The sequence below is a fragment of the Actinia tenebrosa genome, unplaced genomic scaffold (genome assembly GCF_029948245.1).
Source record: "Actinia tenebrosa isolate PJP-AT-01 unplaced genomic scaffold, QUT_ActTen_1.0 PGA_scaffold2__45_contigs__length_23673736, whole genome shotgun sequence".
NCBI lineage: Eukaryota > Metazoa > Cnidaria > Anthozoa > Actiniaria > Actiniidae > Actinia > Actinia tenebrosa.
In genome coordinates this window covers 6,669,928-6,687,326 of record NW_028292579.1, presented here as the reverse complement: position 1 = coordinate 6,687,326, position 17,399 = coordinate 6,669,928, and the positions used below count along the sequence as shown (strand labels likewise).

At 39.7% G+C, this 17,399-nt stretch overlaps 2 protein-coding genes across 2 annotated transcripts in view; one reads left to right on the top strand and one right to left on the bottom strand.

The window, feature by feature from the left end:
• The first annotated feature begins 975 nt into the window (after nucleotides 1-975).
• On the top strand, nucleotides 976-12,678 carry LOC116300964 (NHL repeat-containing protein 2). The gene is made up of 15 exons (XM_031709946.2): nucleotides 976-1,107; nucleotides 3,211-3,377; nucleotides 3,570-3,633; nucleotides 3,812-3,892; nucleotides 4,393-4,439; nucleotides 5,624-5,660; nucleotides 6,395-6,525; nucleotides 7,249-7,285; nucleotides 7,727-7,854; nucleotides 8,238-8,274; nucleotides 8,573-8,703; nucleotides 9,751-9,784; nucleotides 10,128-10,258; nucleotides 11,329-11,404; nucleotides 12,120-12,678. Exons 1-15 carry the CDS (start codon nucleotides 1,017-1,019, stop codon nucleotides 12,236-12,238), a joined length of 1,311 nt encoding a protein of 436 aa, XP_031565806.2. The 5' UTR covers nucleotides 976-1,016; the 3' UTR covers nucleotides 12,239-12,678.
• The window catches only part of LOC116300965 (uncharacterized), a 14,401-nt gene continuing 9,365 nt past the window's right edge, over nucleotides 12,364-17,399 (bottom strand). The window contains exons 4-11 of the mRNA XM_089034658.1: nucleotides 17,011-17,098; nucleotides 16,462-16,641; nucleotides 15,727-15,823; nucleotides 14,929-15,031; nucleotides 14,292-14,338; nucleotides 14,101-14,214; nucleotides 13,729-13,846; nucleotides 12,364-13,445 (exon numbers count right to left, since the gene is read on the bottom strand). Coding sequence (XP_088890784.1) covers nucleotides 13,374-13,445; nucleotides 13,729-13,846; nucleotides 14,101-14,214; nucleotides 14,292-14,338; nucleotides 14,929-15,031; nucleotides 15,727-15,823; nucleotides 16,462-16,641; nucleotides 17,011-17,098 — 819 coding nt within the window. The 3' untranslated portion in view covers nucleotides 12,364-13,373. The remainder of the gene's footprint in view (nucleotides 13,446-13,728; nucleotides 13,847-14,100; nucleotides 14,215-14,291; nucleotides 14,339-14,928; nucleotides 15,032-15,726; nucleotides 15,824-16,461; nucleotides 16,642-17,010; nucleotides 17,099-17,399) is intronic.

The following is a 17,399-nucleotide window of genomic DNA, read 5'->3' as shown; positions in this document are numbered from 1 at the left end:
AATCCAGGTCCTGTATCACACAAATGGTGCAGTGATAGTTCACTCGCCTCTGACTAATACGATCTGAGTTTCCGTGATTCCTGGACTCGGTGTTAAATTATATACCAAGTTGTTCTCCTGCATTTGGTGGGTTTTTTTTCTCGGTTCTCCAGTTTTCCTCTCATAACAAAAATTCACTTTTAAATATATCTCTTTACCTTGGGCATAATGTTTTGTCTATTTCAGACCACATGTAACATGTCATTCCCTTGAGTGTCATTTCTTTATTTGGATGCAAATGAAACAAAGAATCCTATTTATTAAAGAATGGCACATGGTCTGAAATGGGAACAAGTTGCAAGGGCCATAGGCGTGTAAGCCACTGGCAACTACCTTTATTCTTTTTATACACTTGATTGCAGAAAGGTCGTAGTATACATTTATACAAATAACTTATTTTGGTCTTGCTTATCTTCTAATGTATCCGACATAAGTATTGCACAAAGTCAAGTTAAAAAAAAAAATTCCACAAACTTTCGTGGTTAAGCAATCGTATGTTTTACATTCTGCATCTCATTTGATAGAGTACTCGCACTAAACCCGTGAACAAATACTAATTTTTAGTACTAAATTGATGGTTTGCAAGCATTCCCAAGAGAGTTAAAAGACCCAAGCATGGCGGCCATTGTGGTGCCGTTAACAATGGACGCTAATAAGAAATCTTTTGTTAAATGGTACCAACATGTCCGCGATGACGTAACGTGCAATCGAAGAATAGTGATAATCAAACAATAGAAAACAAAGGATTCTGTATGAATTTACTACTAATTAGTACTAAATATTATTCACGGGTTTGGTGACAACATCTTCAAGTCAACGGAAGTAAATAAAACTGAGAAACATAGCAAAGTGCATTGATACTTAGCAATGTGAAACCGATTTTGTTGAAGATGCTGTGGTGATGACGTGACCTTATTGGGTGATTTTAATTCAAATAAAGTTATCCTTGCGTGACCAAATAAACCTCGAGTGGAAAGATGCTAGCCTTTAGCAGGGTCCAAAATGTTCCCCTTTTTCTACGATGCTTATGGTTGGCTGTTTGTTTTACCCCTAACAGAGGTTCTGAAGGTAAGTATTTGTCATCGTAGGGTTTATTATAATGAATCATGATTATTCGTTGTGATCAGTTGAATTTCCAAATTGCATATCTGACATGAACATGTTGCTACATGTTATACATTGAAAATACACAAGCTTAGCTTACTCCTCTAAAACGTATACTTCCTGCTAAAAAACACATCTATTCGTGTTTTTTTTCTTTAAAAGCAACACGCATTGTAAACCTAAATGTTACTTAAAATTTCAGTTAAAGCTTTCAGTTTAAGCTCCAATTAGAGAATAATTGAGATCATTCGAATAAGCTGTAGTCGTCTGCTATGCAGGCTAAATAAGGTGAAGCGTAACATCGGGACTTACCCTAATCAAGCAAATTAATCATTATTGTTAAGGGTTTTTAATTTCTGTTGTTTTTGTGCATTTGATTCTAGATTTTCATATCTTTAATTCTATTTATTGCACTATAATACTTTGGAAGAACGATTGAAGGTTGTATCGCCGTGTACGGGAATGGTCAGGGGAATTCTATTCAAATTCAAATTTCAAGTAATCGGCTAGTAATCGTACCCTACGATAGCATAAATTAAACTATAATAAATATTTATGTGCACGCGCTGATGATACATCGTTTAAATATGACTAAAAAATGAGACCACCCAACCGAATTCACTTCGTGGTCTAGGGGTTAGGTTTAGGGTTAGGGTTAGGGTTGGGGTTGGCATTGTAGTAGTTCTTTGGTGCCGAAGGTACCGAGTTCGATTCTTGGTGTCTTCACTTAATTTTTTTTCTAAGTGAGGAGAACCAAAATTTCTAAGTCCCACTCGTGTGTTCGGAAACCTATGACGTACTTCGTTAATCCGTACACGACGATAGTACCCGATTGAACCTGTATCTTACTATAAGCGATCGTTTTAAATGATTACTTCGTGGGGGAGGGGGTTGGTGGATTTTTGTGGGGATGGGAGAGAATTGAGTAGAATTTGTATTCCCCTACGATAAACGTACCCTCCCTTCTTCATTGCCATTTAGTTTACTATTTTCCTTTTTTTATTCCTCAAAACCAAAGTTTACCCCCCCCCCCCCCCCCACAAATTATGTTCTTTCATAAAGATACCCCAATCTCGTACCCAGAGCCCACGTTCCTCATGGTCAGGGTACGAGATTGAAATATACCCTCTCTAAAATCACCGCCCCCCTGCGACGTAATAAACGATCGGCCCCTAAATTTCGAGCATATTCTTTTTGCAATTGTTTTATCAAGTGTTTAATCAAGCCAATCAGCATGCGCGTTATATTTCAGATATGTCATAAAATATATATGTTTAGCGTTTCATTTATTTTATTTAATTACATATTAGGGCGTCGACTTTATGATAATGATCTATAGTAATTTGTCTTGTAGAGGGTAATAGTTTTATGATTTTCATGTATTGCTGTAAGGACCCACCTTGCTGGGTGGTAGTATAGCTGTTACATCGTCGTTCGCTCGTTCTTTCGTCCACCCATCCATCCGTCCATCCATCCATCCATCCATCCATCCATCCATCCCTCCATCCCTCCCTCCATCCATCACCCACCCATCCATCCGTCCATCCATCCATCCGTCCGTCCATCCATCCATCCCTCCCTCCCTCCCTCCCTCCCTCCCTCCCTCCCTCCCTCTCTCCATCCCTCCATCCATCCATTCCCATATTACTGCAAGTAATTAATTTCCGTCCGTCCCTCCCTCCCTCCCTCCATCCACCCACCCACCCGTCCGTCCATCTATCCCTCCCTCCGGCTCCCTTTCTCCCTCCCTTCCTCCCTCCCTCCCTCCCTCTCTCCCTCCCTCCATCCCTCCATCCATCCATCCATTCCCATATTACTGCAGGTAATTAATTTCCGTCCGTCCGTCCCTCTCTCCCTCCCTCCATCCATCCACCCACCCACCCGTCCGTCCATCCATCCATCCCTCCCTCCGGCTCCCTTCCTCCCTCCCTCCGGCTCCCTTCCTCCCTCCCTCCCTCCCTCCCTCTCTCCCTCTCTCCCTCCCTCCATCCCTCCATCCATCCATTCCCATATAACTGCAAGTAATTAATTTCCGTTCTTTTTTCTCACCGGATTTTGTTTTACCAGGTTATGTACGTACAGTGGCGGGAGGTGGTTTTCCTCACAAAGGCGCCAAAACAGACTGTCAAGACCGCGTCACTGCTGTCGATGGGTTTGGCACTAATGCCAGGTTTAACTACCCCTGGGGTATAACCTACCATAGCGAGGACAATACTATATACGTGGGGGACTGCGTAAGTACTAAAAACCTTCTCGATATAAACTATACACACCCGGGCCCTATAGAAGATAGGCCCACAAAACCTTGCACTTATTTGTACACTATATTGTTAGTTAACTTTTTTCACTGCACTCTAATGCAATTATGGATTATGAGCTAAATGTTTTAAGGTTTGCTGCTAACCTTACCCTGTTTCGTTTTCTAGAGCTGTCCAGGCATACTATCCACCAATGCAAACGAAAGAATACGAAAAATTAAAGTTGATACAGGTACATTATGGTTTTTATTGTTGCTAACGGAATTGAGCGACTGACCGACTGACTAAATGACGCGATATATGGATGAGGAACTACAAGGACTGAGTGATTGATTGCACACTGTGACATCGACACTTATTTCTAATGGATAACCTACTAACTTGCTTGCTTGCTTGATATGTTGGTACAGGTGAAGTTACGTCCCTTGCAGGAAGTTTGAAAGGTTACCGTGACGGGCGAAGAGAGAGAGCGCAGTTTAGACATATTTCAGGTAATGAAACTGAAAAATTATTCTAACGTATTTGATTACTATAAAAGTTTTGATTCAAACTGACGAGGCGTGAACCATTGGCTAAGTAGCAAGACTCATCAGCGTCACATGTCAGTAGAGTTCGTTAGGTCTCTCCCTCGATTCGAGGCTTTTTCTCCGGGTTCTCCGGTTTTCCTCCCTCCTTAAAACCTAATAACAAGCAAAGTTTCAATTTGCTCTGTGAATTAGCTGTGCCCTGACCTTGATCAGACCAGAGATCACCAGAGGTTGTTTCAGGGTTTAATCTGGTGAGTTAGCCGTGCCCTGACTTAGATCAGCCCAGAGGTTGTTTAAGGGTTCAATCTGTGAGTTAGCCGTGCCCTGACTTAGATCAGCCCAGAGGTCATTTCAGGGTTTGATCTGTGAGTTAGCCTTGCCCTGACTTAGATCAGCCCAGATGTATATTCAAGGTTTGAAGGTTTAGTAAATGCTTTTTCTTAGTATCTTTCTTGTTTGCCTAGGAATGGTAATAGATTCCAGTACTAATACCATGTATGCTGTAGACTCGGTAAGGATCGTTCCTAACATGATATCTGATTGGTCTATAGAGCGTTTTTCCTCGCGTGACAAGGCAGCCATATTGGTGTACCAAACGATAGAAACTTTCTGCACAGTTAAAAATAGAGTTCAATTTCCGTAGGATAGAAAACGTTTTGTTTGGGTACACTATGCAATATGGCCGCTGTGACATCAAGTGAAAACGCTCTATTAGAGCGCATTTCATATGACTTTATAAGATTAACTCAAGGCTATTTTGAACGTGCGGTGCGGGGACCGTGACGGTACCCTGTTGGTTCGTACTAATTGATTAAACATGAATATCGAGCGCTGTGATTGGCCCAAAGAATGTCGCCAATAATCTTAATACATTGTTTTCCCATTCCAGACCATGTCATTCCCTAGAGTATCATTTCTTTGTTTAACGGTGGCACATGAAAATACCACGAGAACACACATGAATATGGATACAACTAAAAAAAGGGAATATTTTCGTTTCTTATTTGCATGAAATGGGAAAATATTATGTCTGGGTGTTTTGGGTCCAGTCTTTGCCGTGACCGAGACAGCGCAGAGTAAGCGCAGAGTGAGCGTTTCACATCAGCCATACGAAATCTACTCTAATTATCATTAACCGTGACCATGTACATTGATTTTTCTCTTGCATACCCCGTGCGCATGGTAACAAGACCTCATGATAATGATATAACGTATGATATACCTTGAGTAAAGATACCTATGGTTATACGGTATATATAGCCATATATTTCTTATTAAAGAAATAAAAAACGCGCGCGCGTGCTGTGTGCAGTTATAATGTATACGGGGATTGACAGAACACGAGAGAACTTTCAGGAGTGGCAAAACGCGAAGCGGAAATAGGTGCGCGTGCGCTTTGTGCAGATAAAGCACGTGGGAGTTGGCAAAACGTGAGAGAAGTGTTAGGAAAAGCACGCAATTTACAATGCTTATCTTGTATTGCATTATTTATCGAGGCTGGTACCATGCTCCCGCCATGGCTTCTGCTACAATGGCGCTGCGCTTATAGCTTCATCATGTGTTAACCGTGCTATAATTGTAACAAAATGCTTTCCGTTCGTCTCCGTTGAGTTGCGTACTTTGCGGGTGGTGATTAGCGATGACAAGTTTTTTTAAATCTAACAATCACTTGCTTGTTTCCCCGAATCTATGCAGGGTAACGACAGAATTCGACAAGTGAACCTAAAGACAGGTATGACGATTGAATTAGTGTTTATGTAGTAGTTTTATATATGTATTGTGTATTTTACCACTTGTGCTGTAAACATTACCAGCCTATAATCAGCTATCCCTTAACAGACCCTTTTAAAAGAAGGGGAAAAGGTCAGCGAGGAAGGGAAAGAAGGAAAGGGAAAGAGGGCCATAGAAAGAAGGAAAAAGGACAAACAGTACCTTGAATAACAAGCAAAGGTTTCCCATTAATACCATTCCATTCAACCTCTTATTTGTATGATCATGCACCATCACCCCGTTTTACAACAAACCTGCCTTTTCCAGTGCTAGGGAGTTGTAAATGTTTTTAACTCTTTAGCACACCTTGCTTCAATCTTCAACAATGCTATTAAGTTCTACGAAAAATCCCCTTGATTCAAAACAAAAGCATGTTTTAAATACTCAAGAGACCTTGACTTTAGAAAGGATACTGTTTTCTAAAAGATCATTTCACAGTTTCTTCCACAAACGTAATATTTTCGAGTCTAGAGGGCTGTAAATGAGTTCGGTTATTGATATGCGGTCTTCATACCCTTGCTTGAATGTCTGAGACAGTCTTTCTCAGAGAAATTCTTAATCTAATTTTTAAAAAACTATCACCGAACGATCATGTTTCCGCAAACCTAATTGTTTTTCCTAGGGATCGTAGAATCGTGAATGACCTCAAGTACTGCAAGACTGAAACTAACTCTTGCACTCTTTTGTTAATTATAGGAGATGTTACGACCTACGCTGGTGACGGACAGTCTGGGTTTGTCGATGGCCCTGCAACTAAAGCAAGATTTCAGAATCCACAAGCTGTGACTATTGACAAACGGAACAAAATAATTTATCTCAGTGATACGGTAAGAAGTTGGGGGGAGGGGTCAGGGCTAAAGGGCTTACTGTGGGGGGAGGGGGTAGAGTAAATGCTGCGTATTGTATGCAGTAAGGGTGAGAACTTCAAGTATCAATGTGGTGCAGGGAGAATAACTTTGAGGTAAATAAGGTGATCATGGAAGTGTTGGGGAATATTGCTTTGTGTCTGAGTACCTCGCGTGGTAAAGTGAATAGATTGATGATCATTGAATGATATTGGAGGAAGGGGTTTCAGTGATAAATATTAGTCTATTGAATAACAAGGACCTCACTGACCACTCAACAAAAAGTACCGCTGTTTTACAAAGGATATCTCTTTACCTTTGACGTAATGTTTTCCCATTACAGAACACATTTCATTCTCTTGAGAATAAAATTCTTTGTCTGAGTTGTATTCATATTCATGTGTCTTCTCACGCGCAGCCGTTAAACATAGAAATGATACTCTAGGGAATGACACGTGGCCTGAAATAGGAAAACTACGCGCAAGCTAAAGAGGTCTATTTTGCATCTGGTTATTATTGATAGTGGTGATAATGATGATGTTGATGGTGTAATTGAGGTCTATTGTGATCTAGTTCATGATAAACTGGCTCAATACCTGCGTGCAGTAACACACGAATGTATCCATGTATCGTCCTACGCACATGCATTACTGCAACTACTTGAGATTACTGCTTTAAAACAGACTTTTAAAAATATTTTTACAGGACAACCATGCAATAAGAGTGATTTCTCTAAAGGATGGTAAGATGTCTTTTATCAGAGTAAATGGTTTGAACCCAGGTGTTGAAGTTTGTCGTGAAATGCGATCGTCGGTTGAGTTTAGTCTTGAGAAAGACTGTCGTTGGTGTGGTTTCTCACTAGACTCTGAAGATGACTTCGGTTCAGGTTGTCAAAACGTCAGTCACCACCAACAACAGTCTTTCTCAAGACTACACTCACCCTGACGATCGCATTTCACAACAAATGTCTCTTATCGTTATCTTCCTCATTAAATCACGATCGATTACTGTATGCTCCACTATCGACCCCTGAACACTGAGCATATTTTGTTGAACATTAGTATCCCTCGCATCCGTTTTTAGTGTCGCACGCAACGCTCAGACTAGTTGAACATGCGCAGTAAGAATTAAAGTGTTATGGTTAAGGTATGTATTGTAGTAATGTCGTTCTTACGCATGACAGGTATGGTGAAGACGCTGGCTGGTGGTAACCAAGGACATGAAGATGGTCACAGCAAACGAGCCAAGTTCTACCATCCAACTGGCATTGCTTATAACGAAAAGAGTCATGTTCTTTATGTTGCTGATCATGTAAGATTTGAGTAACGTTAGCAGATCAAATAAACCAACTCCACTCGGGTGTAATGTTTTCCCATTTCAGACCACGTGTCATTCCCTTGAGAATAATATTCTTTGTTTGAGATGTAACCATATTCATGTGTCTTCTCACGCGCAACCGTTAAACAGCGAAATGATACTCTAGGGAATGACACGTGGTCTGAAACAGAAACACTTTACGTCCAAATGGATTTGGTCCATTACTAAGGAGCGTCTATGTTGGGTATACCAGTGTGTTGAGCTGATTGACCCATGTCTAGTGTGTTGACCTATTGACGTAGTTGATCTACCTATAGTATGATTCACTGCGCATGTGTGGATGTTTAAAATGATTGACGTGTTCTTTTCCTTTACAGTATAATCACGTGATTAGGATCGTTGACATCAGGAACAGTAAGTCGGCACTGAATATTTCATACATATGGTTTATACAATGTAAATTTATGTTCCTATGTACGAATATTTAGTTTAATGTATGGACAACATAAACAAGTCAATTCACATGAGCGGTTTGTACAGAAAAATAACTGGATTAAACCGCGCCTAGCTATAGTGACATCATGAAACGCTTGAATGCGAGGCTACGTAGAATAAAGCTATTATTCTAGTCAACATGGCTGCTGCTTGATAAAGATCCATATCAACACGATTAATTCATGCACGCATCACTGTTGTAATGTGATGTCTGCAGGTAAAGTATCTACACTAGCAGGTGGACGAAGAGAAGGGTTTCTGGATGGAACAGGAGAATTAGCACGTTTCAACTATCCCGAGGGACTCGCGTATGATCCTGAATACGAGATACTCTACGTGGTGGAATTTGTAAGTACCTTGACATACTGCTTTGACCGGACTTGCGTTTATGCCACTTTTAAGTTTACCTTTTCAGCTGGGGCTGGGGCTAGATGTTTTTCCATTTCAGGCTATATGTTATTCCCTTGACGGTCGTTATTCTATTTACTGATAAAAAATCTATGTAACCGTATACAAATGGGGAGAATAATATTGTGATTGACAAGTGAACGACGACACCACAACAGTAGAGCGGTTTTCGTATGAGTGGGAAACATATAGGATAACGACTTACCGCACACTGTACGATATGCTGTGACATTCAAACATAGTTAAAATGGCTTCTCATTTAAATAATCTTCTAGTGACTACATGCCCGTAACATTGAAATGGCTTACTAGAATAGTTTTCGTATGAGTGGGTAACACTGGGGTACTGACTTAAAGCACATGCATGGTACGAAATGGTGTGTCATTGAAATGGCTTCTCATTGAATTGTCTTCCAGTAATTTATCCAATCTCAACGCGTAGTTGGTTACCGTATAAGCTACGGTATGGCTACAGTATAGTAAACAGTATATTATATACATATAATTTCCCGTGTTGTTTCCCACTCATACAAAAACCGCTCTATCATTAACGGCACAACCTTTGGACACAATGTGTCATGGGATGCCATCGAGGAGGAACGTGGCGCCTTTTCCTAACTAAACCCCAGCTAGCTACCGTGTAAAAGCCATATGGCAAGGAATTAGAAAACAACACAATGTCAATATAAAATACTAAACTGTTATAAATCTCGCGTTCTGATTGGCTGGGAACGTGCGATTTCACAGCAAGCGCGCACTTTCTGTTTCGTTATTCACATCATTTTATAAAAGTATTTTAAAAACTTGGTTTTTGTGCAGTTATAAAGCACTTTGGGTATTGGCAGAACACTCGAAAGGTGTTGTAAGTTTCGCTATGCGTCGTATTTTTTCTAACATTTCTCTTCTGTTTTACCGACCCGCGCGCGTGCTTTTGTTACTGACGTGACACCTGAATATCGTATATTTTGTTCTTTTCTTTTTGTTTTAGGATAATAACGCCGTACGAATGATCACCTTGGATGGTAAGATAATATACACATATATGTTAGTACTGTTTAATAACCGCCCGTTGTCACCATCCTAATTTGGATATTTGCGCTAGTTTCTACCTCTCCTAGCGACTAATCTCTACTGAGCAGTTATTTTTCAGAGTTCCAAAGAGGGTATTAGCAATAATTTATATATATATATCTATTGAACGACTAGTCTCTGCTTATTTAGCAGTCATAGCTTTTCAAAAGGATCTTTGCACTAATTTGTATCTCTGTTAAACTACCAACCTCTATTTATCGAGCACTTGTTAGATTCCCCAAGAGTGTTTGGTTAATAGAGGTTTGACTGACGTATAAATGATATTTATTTTAGGTAAAGTCACAACAATAGCTGGTGGATATTCAGAGGGGTATGATGATGGATATGGAACCAAGGCACACTTTTTTCATCCAACTGGCCTTGCATTTGACTCTGAAAGAAAAATCATCTACGTCACAGATCAGGTATACACTGTGTATTTGAAGCAAATTTTTCTATTTCGCGACCCTTTGCAGTGAATTCTTAGCAGTAGGATTTTTAAAAAATGCATCAAAACTAGTTGTCAGTGTTCAAAAGAGAAAATTTAAAATCCCCAGATTGGGGTTTCAAATATACATCAAGAAATTATCGCCCAATTCAGATCACCGACTTCCAACGTTTTTAGGAACAGGTGTAAACGGCATTTGCTCTCTATAAGTGAACAGCTTTTAGTGTGCTTTTTTTCGTTTTGAGTCTTAGCAATCGCTATGAATAACAGTAGCTTTTTGCTCATTTATTTGTTAAGTCCAATTTGAATCTTACAAAACGCATGTTCGTCGTTCTTTTACTCCACGCGTACCACATTTTTATTTCTTTTTTGCAAAGAGATTAGAATCGAAAGCATATCCTCTTTGCGCAACAAAGAATATTTATTGTACGCTGCGCGTTTGTAATTTGCACTGCGCAATTTTGCGCACCAACATTTACGGTCTTATATGGAATTGAAATGATCCCTGCAGTATATCTAGAAACTTATGTAGCTGCAAATTGAAAGACTCAGAAAAAAATTCTGTCTTTTTTTCCTGAGGATCAGCTCAATTGGATACATTACAACCGCAGTACAAATATATAGCTCATATATATTCTCATACACATTTACGGTCTTGTTCCCCGCATTACCGCATCTTTCGCAAAACATTTCTTATCCAGGAAGACCCCGCGGATGCATTTTATACAACTACATGTTCTACATCAACTATACAACAGCGCATTACATTTACATTCGTCAAATGTCTGAGGGACAAACGAGTTTCCGCTCGACTTCTTATCTTGAGTTTAATTTCAAAATAATGAGCTTTATGGGGTGGAAAGAAAAGTATAAGTAAACCAGAAGAATAATTACCGTATTTGTAAGGAAGAACATGTTAAGATCAGTAAAACTGTGAAGTTTGAAGTTTAAAGAAAATAAGTTCAAAACTCGCGAACACATGTTTTTGACCAATTTTATTTGACTTTCAGTTGCTTTCTCAATGTTTCTAATATTGTTTTTTTACAGTATAACCACATGGTACGAAGTATTACAGCTGTTGGGTACAAAGGAAAGCTCCCTGTGTTAGCGCATGTGTACGCAGGTAAGATTATAATTCAACACAGCTAAAACTGAATCTACATCCCTCCATGCTTTACACGTACATGAAACTCATAAACCTTCTTCTACAACTCCGCTCTAGCAGAAATAGCGAGCAAAGGCTTTGAAACACGCCTCAGGATTACAAGCAGTGACGCAGGTCTCCCTGTCTGCGCTGGTGACTTTACGCGCAAAGCTTCCAGCAAGGATCAAGTTCGACTTCTATTCGTGCCATGCAGTTTGGAGTAATGCGCAAAATGCCTAGTTATACGGATCATTATCATTCATGTGAAATAAAGAAAATGATCAGATTTGGGGGGAAAAATGAGAGGCACGTGGTCGCGACTATCGCGCTTCGCCGCAGATTCCGGCTAAATATAAAATGTTAGTTAGGGGAACTATTATCGCCTTGTAAAGTTGCCGCGCAGGTCCTAACTGGGAGGAGTGTTTAGTTGTAATTTCACCCCTACTAGACGCATCACGCGGAGTTTGTACGTTTGTTGTTTGGAGCCCGTGGAAAGGGGACGATATTTGTCATTAATACGAAAAAGGTTTTGAAACATTGAATGTAGTGGTAGTGCGCGTGAGTGAAAAAGTGTCCCCAATTAGCGCGAAAGCGCTAGAAGAACTATACACTTAAATAAATATTTTTTTTATTGGATTGTTTTACTCCATCTTCGGCGATAATTATTATCATGCTTATCTCTGTTTTATTGCAGTGGGCTCAAGTTATTTCAATGCACTTTTCTTCCTGTCATGTGTTTGTCTACTCGTTGTTCTGGTCTTGACTCGACGACGCTGGAGAACCTGGTTCGTAAGCAGAACCCGAACACACTAACCATCCAATCATCGCTCTTGCCTGCGACTTCTCGCAACGAGACAACTTCTCTCGTTAATTACGATAAAGACAGATAAGTAAGACAGATTTTAAAAGTGTATTTAAAATGAAAATTAACGCAAAAATCCATTATCAAGGTTTAATGATCAAAGTTTCGTCTCACCATTTAAATGTAAACATGGGTATTGTCAGATAAGTCATTGATATTTGGATAACCTCATTTTCACCGGTACTTTTCTAAAGCCCCGTTTACACTGGCGATTTTTGCGGCGATTTTTACTGCGATTTTTGTGGCAATTTTCGGAAATATGAAATCTTTTGTCTCATCCTTCAAAAGAGACATTCGTCTAGGAAAATCTTGGTATCCTGAAAAAAACTTTACAAGTAAATTCTTTACCATTATTTATTGTAGACAAAATAAAGCAAGCTTAGCATGGAAACTGCGTTTTGGTTAAATGTCGGCATGCGCGCGTCATGCTACTCCTATATTTTAAATGTTGCGTGCATTATGAGAACACACAGCACACGTGCACACTTTCTTTTGCGTCACTACAATATAACGGTTTTGTTCATAATTTCTATTTTCTAAGAGAAATAAAATGGAATTTGCTCGCTGTGTGCAGTTATAAAGCACTTTTGGATTAGCAAAACTCATTCAAGAAGCACTCCGCTACGTGTGGTGCTTTTCCTAACACTTCTCCCGTGTTCTGCTCAGATTGCCGCGTGCTTCATAAATGTACACCACTCGCACGCGCGTTTTCTATTTCTTCAAAACTAGCGAGGACGACTTAGTTTTAAGACTATTTATTATGATATTTATTTAGAGTGTCTTTAATATTGAAAGCATTGGTACAAAATGCATTTGGACTAAAATTCTCTCGAAGGAAAAAACAAAATTTAAATGACTATTCCTGATTGAAATGCACTAAGGCTAGTATAAAGTTTCCTATGAAAAAAGCTTTATTATAAATTGATTTATAAAATGCTCGTTATAACAATCCGTTCTTCGTAAGGACTGATAAAAAATAATATATAGGAATAATTTTTAAATTATGCATCATTATTTTTAAAAGTGACTGAGTAGATTATGAATTAAACTCGTTAAAAAACATTGATTGAATTGTCATCCTCGCTGTCAACTGCACAGTTCTTGTACTTTTTGTTCAAATACTTTCTTGGTTCGTATCCACACTGGGTCGGGATCATCCTGTATAATTAGAAAAGAAAAATAACATATTAACTAAAAGACATCATAAATAATGCGCAAGAATGATGACATGTTGGTCTATGGTCACGTGGGGCATCGTATTGGTTACATTAAGTCATGTGATAAGTATTGGCGAAGCCAATGATTGGCACATGTCGTGGTCACATGGGACGTGGGCATTTTACTGAAAGTCACATGGTAAGTATCGGATAGCGTCAATGAAGGTAACAGAAGTTGTAATCACAATAAATTTGACAAGCAAATGTGCGTAACAGTATTTTACCTTAGTTAGTCTCTTCAAGTATGGCGTCATCTTGTCAGCAAATCGTATGCTGCTTTCTCGTGGCAGCAAGGAAGGCAGGAAATCAATAGACAGAATTTCAAGGGTCTTGCTTGATTTACTGAAAGGGAAAAACAAGTATGGACAATGATGTGTCAAATGCACAAGAAAAGCAAATAAGGTCATGGCACTCAAATGGCTTCAACTATGGACCAATCAAAAGCAACATGCCCTTTGTCAATCATAGTTATTGACTACAGTTTCACAATAGTACCTGAAGTGTCATTAGTAGTAGGTAGAACTACAGTGAGGAAACATTGAGATACAGAGTGGATTACATAGTCTACTTGTACTAGATAATATTAGCAACTGTACCTTAAATCAACAGCTCGCACAGGATTCTGGGGTGTGGTGGCAGAGTCGTAAAATGGCAGTGGATTGTCAGGGTTATTGACGTCACAGCTTACATCAACAACAAGGGAGAGATTCCTAAGAAGATTGAAAAAAATATTCAAGGTAATGTCCATGAGTTTTTTAAGGGTCTTTAGTTCAAAATACGGCATTACCTTTCATCTGTGTCCAGCATCTCTCGTGTTAAAAATGGAGGGATTTTCTGTCAGACGAGAAATGATAAAACACTGAGTTCTTGGGTTAATGTGATGCCAAAGCCACCATGTGGACTTGAACAAAAGATTTGATTTTTAATTCTTATATTTATGTCAATCAACTTTTGCCCCTAATAATGCCAATGAAAAGAATACATAGAACCTGTGCACCAATTGCATTGTAAAACATAATCATCACGCTCGTAATTGGCATACATATGCTGAGAAACACAGCATTCAAGCATTCACATTGGGATTGGGTGTATTGAGAAGTGTATTGCAGTTGCAGCAACATGCAGGAGATAATGCACAAGGCAATGTTCCAAGCAAACTGTGTCATGTATGAAACTGAGCCATTGGGACAGTCGCAGATGCAGGGGTTGTTAACTGCTAAAACACACATTTTATCTTTAGAGTTTCCCACCAGTTTAGTAAAAAAATTTTCGTACACAGGGGGTAGGGAAGGGGAGGGGAGGAGGTTGGGGCATTTGCCTCCCTTCATCTCCTTCCAATGCCACTGTGTAAATGGCCTTTAAACCACCCACAGATGAAAGGAATTGCAACATAGTTTATATTATACAACACTACATCATCATACCTTAGACAGTAGAATACAGTTGACAAATATATCATACTTGAGTATTTGTGGAAAGGGACCTCCACCCTTAGTCTCCTCTAGATCCCACTTTATTTGGTTAGACCTGTGCAAGGAAGAATTGACTTAGCAGATGTAATCACCATTTTATCATAGACCCAAGGGAGGGCTTAGAAGATCTGAACTGTTTGGACCCATCTTGACTGCAACTCACATCATTTTGGACCACTCTTAACAGTCTTAACCACAAGTAACATCAATTCAATATTTGAATTGACCTTTTTGGTGCTAGCCATCATGTGGTATAAATGGTGTTGCATTGTGTTACGTTCACCAGGATGTTTGGACATTGCTCTCTGATTTCCGTACGAGTGTACTGACTTACAAACAAATCATTAATACTTGGTTCATTTAGCTAGTTTTATAAATACGAGCAAAATATCATTTTTCTAACTCGAATGACTTTTTCCTTGCTCCTGTTTAGAGAGCTAACTAAAGAAATCAATCAGAACTTTCTTTTTAAAGTCAGTGGATTTGTATGAGAATCCAAGGACAATGTCAGAATGTTTTGGTGATTGTAACACAATTCATCACTATTAATATCGCATGAGGACTAGCACTGAAAAGGTGAATTCCCTTTACCTCATGTATGTTACATGATTCAGGTACCTGACTGACAGTATTTGATGATGTAACTGATGTGATACAAGATTTTATGACCCATGCTGACATTTCTATTTTAGTTTTTCGGCAAATGCGAAGTATGAAATCTGAGTCACTGTACTTAAGTACTTCGCTTACTCTGGTATTCCTAGTTTCCTAGCAATGTCTAAAGCTCCATGTCCACATCGCCCTAATGCACCCATCACCAACACCGTTGGGTAAATCTCTGAAACTCCTGCAAAGATTGAATAAAGATTCATCTATCCATGCATTCATTCATCCCTATGTCCCTGATCCCTCAACCATCAGTCCTCCATTAATTCATAATGCATTTATCTGTGTGTTCCTCCATACTCCCTCCTTTCATCCATCTAGATTCATCCATTTGGCTGTCCAACCCTTACTCCTCCATCGATCTTTTCTGTTGATCCATCCATTCACTCCTTTGGTCATTCGTCCACCCATCTACCCATCCATCCATCCACCCATCCATCCTTCCACCCACCCACCCATCCATTCATCCATTCATCCATCCATCCATCCATCCATCCATCCATCCATCCATCCATCCATCCATCCACCAATCCATCCATCCACCAATCCATCCATCCGTCCACCCAACCACACACCCACTCACCCATCCATTCATCCATTCATCCATCCATCCATCCGTCCTTCCATCCATACATCCATCCTACGTCCATCTGTCTGTGCAATTGCCATCCATATGACCTTTAATTTCAATCTGTCCATTCATCCGCTTTTTCATTCATCCAGCTAGCTATCTATCCTAACCCTCCCTTCTTTACTCCACTGTTTCTCTGCCCCTTCATACATCAACCCAAAAAGTAAAGAGTACAACTGTAAGCCTACCTTTTTTATTAGAAACTTCTTTAAGGAGAGGCATGACTTCTTCAACCATCTCTTTCTCACTCTCAAAGGGCTTGATTCCTGGCATAGCACGTCCTAAATGTTGATAGCACCAGGCTGCCACACCCAAGGCCATACCAGTTGCCCCAGCAACAGGGCTAAACACAGCAACAGATCTACATCCTATAAATATTCAGAATAGGTAGGTTTGGCTGTCAACTAAACATCAATTTATCCATCCATCCATCAAGCCATCTATCCATCAACCCACCCACCCACCCACTGACCTACATGCCTACCCACCTAAATTAAATGTTCTATATACACAATGCTCAACTTACATATTTATTTTTATGGAGGGAGGAAATCAAAGAATTAGGAGAAATCTCTCGCAGCATAGGAGAAAACAACACATCAAACAAACTCAATTTACATATGGTGTCAGCAGGGCTCAAACTAGTGACCCAAACCTTTGGAACAGCACAGTGGTGAAAGACGATGCATTAGTAGCATAAGCCACCCATGCTACCTATAAATATATAATATCTTTACCTTTTTCATCTGTCATGAACTCTATGTCCAATATACATCCACCTCCCTTGTGAAATCTCTGCAAAAGCTGTTCAGCACCTATCTGATGCTGCAATCATATCATAAATAAATTGCATCACATGGGAAACACTTATGACTGGCACATGATTCTGAGTGTGATGCAGTAGATGTAGTACTGGTAACTGGCAGGAAAATGTGTAGCATAGAGGCTTTGCACCATCACGTGATGGCAGCCATCGACATGACAGGAGTCATATATAACACTAGTCTTTTTCCCCTGGGAAACTGAATTTTCTCTCATGTAAACCAGATTAGACCAGATTACATTGTTCCTGCCTCCTGTCAAAGCTGCCATCACATGATGGTACAAAGCCTCTATTGTTGTGCAT

Coding starts and splice junctions, on each gene's coding strand:
- LOC116300964 (XM_031709946.2), top strand. CDS start 1,017: ATGCTAGCCTTTAGCAGGGTCCAAAATGTTCCCCTTTTTCTACGATGC. Junction 1,108..3,210: donor CCCTAACAGAGGTTCTGAAG/GTAAGTATTTGT, acceptor TTGTTTTACCAG/GTTATGTACGTACAGTGGCG. Junction 3,378..3,569: donor CTATATACGTGGGGGACTGC/GTAAGTACTAAA, acceptor TTCGTTTTCTAG/AGCTGTCCAGGCATACTATC.